The 4,262-nt window shown below is 45.5% G+C and overlaps 1 protein-coding gene across 1 annotated transcript; it reads right to left on the bottom strand.

The window, feature by feature from the left end:
* Nucleotides 1-359: 359 nt before the first annotated feature.
* C5H18orf32 (chromosome 5 C18orf32 homolog) lies at nucleotides 360-3,794 on the bottom strand. Its single transcript, XM_077816666.1, has 3 exons — nucleotides 3,654-3,794; nucleotides 2,246-2,499; nucleotides 360-1,271 (listed from the first exon to the last, which is right to left on the bottom strand). Exons 2-3 carry the CDS (start codon nucleotides 2,471-2,473, stop codon nucleotides 1,197-1,199), a joined length of 303 nt encoding a protein of 100 aa, XP_077672792.1. The 5' UTR covers nucleotides 2,474-2,499; nucleotides 3,654-3,794; the 3' UTR covers nucleotides 360-1,196.
* Between the last annotated feature and the right edge of the window lie 468 nt (nucleotides 3,795-4,262).

Below are 4,262 nucleotides of genomic sequence, written 5' to 3' on the forward strand. Positions count from 1 at the left end.
TTGCTTCTGTCCTCTGAATTGTCTCAACTCATGTACCACTCCAAACAGAACAGTATCCCACCTGCACTGGAGAGGTATACAGAAAGGGACTATTACCTTTACACTCTGCAGAGCTGAGAGGCATGTAAAACAGCACAGTTTCCATTAATGAAGCACAGCAGGACAGGAAGCCTCTTTTTCTATTGGGGGTCAGACCTGGCACAGCATGAGAAGTCAGGAAGCCACCACAAACAAAGCAAGCTGTTCAGATGCCATCCCTGTGGTGGGGTCCCGGTCTATATAATATTCCCCTGAGCTTTGAGACCTTTCCATTACAAGAACAAAAATTTTAAATTAGAAAGAAAACGAAACTAGAAACATTTTTATAAGAAACAAATGTTTTAATAAAATGCCAGTTTGTTTTAGTTAAGTTACACAAGCAGGTTAACCAGATTTTTCTGGACTCATTCACAATTGTAAAATTCTGACATCTACCATCTTAACTACAGCAGCTTGCACAAAGTAGTAATTCTCTCATGCTATGTCCCTGCCATTCCTCCGGGCTTGCTTTCTGCGTCCAATAAACTAAATATATCCTGTAAATACTGCACCTATTCTAGCTTATTGGTTACCAGGTGGAGATCTCTTTTATAAATTTTCTTCAGAGCATTGCCAAGAAACACGCAGGTGTCCTCAGTACAATCCATAACATGTTTAGCAGGGATGGGGAAAGTTATAGCTCTTAGAGCAAGAGATTGCACATTACTCCATCAAACTATATTGGATGAAACCCTAACCTTTCGCATGCGGCTCTGAGAGCAGAGTAATGAGCTACAATGAAGTTTGAGTTTCAGGAACTGTTGTAAAATACATAGATTTTAGATGAATTACAATACAACTATAAGAATTTGACACATTTACCATGTAAAGCTTCATTTATTGATAAAAATAAATTAATCTAGGATATCTAACCATATCATCTGAACTGCATTACAGATGCAGAGAATTTCAGTGAGGAAAATGTAGTAAGGAATAAGAATAGTTTAAAACAACTTAAAGAGAAAGCTGCTAAATTCACACATTTCAGTGGCAGAGGAAACCCTCTGCTACAAACTCATGCTTCGTTTCAGGTAGAAGGGCCACCAAATCTCAAAGAGGGAACAATATCACCAGTTCACATTGTGCAGCAATGAGAAGCTCCTAACGAACAAGTTCCTTTAATCAGTCTTCTTGTCAGAAACTTCCGTTGATCCCTCCGTAGTGAATCCATTTGCGACCCCATTGCTTTCAATCTGAAATTGGAAGTAAATGATAGTACCATGAACCCATGTCAAAGAAAAAAATTCTTCACATTCAGAACCCTAGAGTTTAGTTGGGGAGGAAAGAATGAAGAGACAAGTTCAGAACATCTGCCTCAGTTCTGAGAAATTTGCAGTAACAGACTGAAATTTAAAAAAGTTAGGTAAAGCCTTATATACAATTCTTACTTTCTAAAAGGCCAGAGGAAAAAAAAGGTATATAGAAGAGCTTATGCCCATTTCTTTGGATATTAAAGTGCAATTATGGTACAAAAATGTTACCATGTTAAAAAACCACAGCACTTGAAACATGTTGGTCAGTACACACTATTGTTTACTGCGACTGCAGAGCCAGTACAGGAAACTGGCTTCTGTTCTGCTTAATGCATCAGATGATTTGTCATTTAAGATTTAATTCCTGAATTTTTTGGAGTGGAAAAGTAAGGAGTCAGAAAAGTTTTTAAGCAGAACTATTAGCTATAGTTGGGATAGAGCATGCCATTCTACAATGATTCTGTTCTCTCTAAGAGGTCTCAGAGGTTGATTTGGGGCAATTGTTCTTCCTACTTGAGAAAACCGTAGCTGGTTAAAAGAAAAAGTAGTACCTGTGGCACCTTAGAGACTAACAAATTTATCTGAGCATAAGCTTTCGTGAGCTACAGCTCACTTCATTGAATGCATCCGATGAAGTGAGCTGTAGCTCACGTAAGCTTAAGCTCAAAATAAATTTGTTAGTCTCTAAAGGTGCCACAAGTACTACTTTTCTTTTTGCGAATACAGACTAATGCGGCTGCTACTCTGTACCTGGTTAGACATTCACAACCTTTTCTGTCATATCTGAATTTCCCCCAAAACAATCCACCATGCCCTTGTGACTTCCAGGTTGGATTGTTATAGGGTGCTCTACTTGGGGATTCCATGCTTAGCTACCTCCCTCCCTCCCATATGCATTAAAATATATTACTTACCTTATACATTCCAGAATCATCTGTTGGGCCTAGGTTTGTGGTTGAAGTCCCCAGAATAGTTCCAGTACTGTCTCCTTGGCCTTGTTTGGTGGCCAGTGTTCCCTGCACAGATTTCCTAGGCCATATGCGCTTAATAAAAGGTGAAATTATAGGGTAGACATATGGCTCAAGGAATTTCTTATAGACCCAGAGCAGAACTGGAATGACAATACAAGGAATGCACACCATGGTTCTTTCCAATCCTCTGACAGAATCTACAAGAGGCAATAAAATAGCACTGAAAACCAAGGGACTGACATTTTAAAAAGTCTTAAAAAAAACTTATAAAAATCTTTGCAATGCTTTAAGTTTAAGAAGCCAGTCTCTAATTTACATCAACATGTCTTCTGCTTACTATTCATCCTTCCAACAGCTTATACAATAGAAACAGTGAAGATCTTAGTCACCCTGTTCTGTCTCCTCTTCATGTTGTATAAAGGGGACCTGAAGATTTCCCTGCTTATTTCTTTATATTAGAAATTCAGGTGCTGTCTAAAAGACTAAGAATAGAGAGTTCATGAAATAAGAAAGTGAAGACTGAGCAACAGAAAGGGGAAGGGATTTTAGTCAGTGTTAAATTCTTTGTTTTCATAAATTCTATTTAACATTGTGGATAGAGGAAATCTTTGTTAAAACCTCAGTCAATCCCAACTCTTCCATTAAGTTATGCAAACAATGTGTGTCTAGACACCCCTTCTCCCAAAAAGTCTTCCAGCAAAGACCAGAACTGGCATGCATTACATTTCAATGGCCAGATGGTTTCAAGGTCAGTATTCTTTTTACACAAGAGTGGTTTTTTTGTTTTGTTTTTGCAGCCACAAAGCTGGAATTGTGAACTGAGAAGTTTTCTATTAGAAAACCAGCACAAAGGATTGAAACCAACCAACAAAACATGAACTCTTTTCCTGTTTATGACACACAAATTCCTAAAAGGATTTATTTCCAGAAGCTGGAGGGTAAGGATAAGCACAAAAAACGCCAGGGGCCCAGCCACCTCCACAAGGCCAGAAGCAACCCTGGGCATAGGGCAAGAAGGGCCTGGCGTCTTTCACCGCCTCCACCTCGCACGGGGGTCACACGCTTGTGGGGAGGGCGTCCAGGGCACCAGAAATGAGGGGAACGAGGAAAGCAGGCAGGGGAGGAGGGAATCCGCGCAGGGACAAGCCGGTGGGACGGGAGCTCGGTCAGGGACGGCGGGCGTGGGGGGTTCTCCCTACACCGGGGGAAGCCACCAGGGAGACGCTAGCTCCCCTTCCCGCAGGGGCGGCGCCCGGCAGGAGGCGCGGGGAGGCAGAGGAAACAGCCCCCCTCCCCCTCATTATGAACGGAGGGGGACGGACAAGGGACTCCCTGACCGCAACGGACCCACCTGCCGGCTCCTCCTCCTGCAACGACCCCAACCGCAGCCAAGCACCGCTCGGGCTGTGAGCGACGCCGTACCGGAAGCCGCCTCTTCACTTCCGCCTTCCGGACGGGATTGATGACGTCGCCGGCCCAGCGCCAATGGGAAAAGGAGCCCCCTTGATCACGTGCGCAAAACATGAGGGGTGGGCGTGGCCGCCAACCGCCAGGACACCAGAGGCAAAGCGTCAGCGGCCAAAGCTGCGGCGTCCGGACCGTTTCTGCCCCCGCCCGCCGTGTCTCGAGCCGGCCGGGAGCGCCGAGAGCCGCGGCCGAGGAGAGTCCGGAGGCGGCTTAGAGCGGAGCGGGCCCCCCACCCTCCCGTTCCGCTGAGCCGCCGGGGAACTGGAAACGGGAGCTACCGACCCCAGCGCGTGCAACGCTAGGGCGGCGTCTCCCCGCAGCCCCCGCCAGGTCATCGTACGCCCCCCCCTCACCGGCGTTTAGTTACGTCACAAGCACTGTGTGTGTGCGCGTGTGGTCCACGTGATCACGTTGGGATGCCCCCTTGGAGCGAGCCTCGGCATTCCCAGGGAGGTCCCTGAGCCCAACCCCCCCGAGCCGACCGGAAGCGGGA

The sequence above is a fragment of the Eretmochelys imbricata genome, chromosome 5 (assembly GCF_965152235.1).
Source record: "Eretmochelys imbricata isolate rEreImb1 chromosome 5, rEreImb1.hap1, whole genome shotgun sequence".
NCBI classification, from domain to species: domain Eukaryota; kingdom Metazoa; phylum Chordata; order Testudines; family Cheloniidae; genus Eretmochelys; species Eretmochelys imbricata.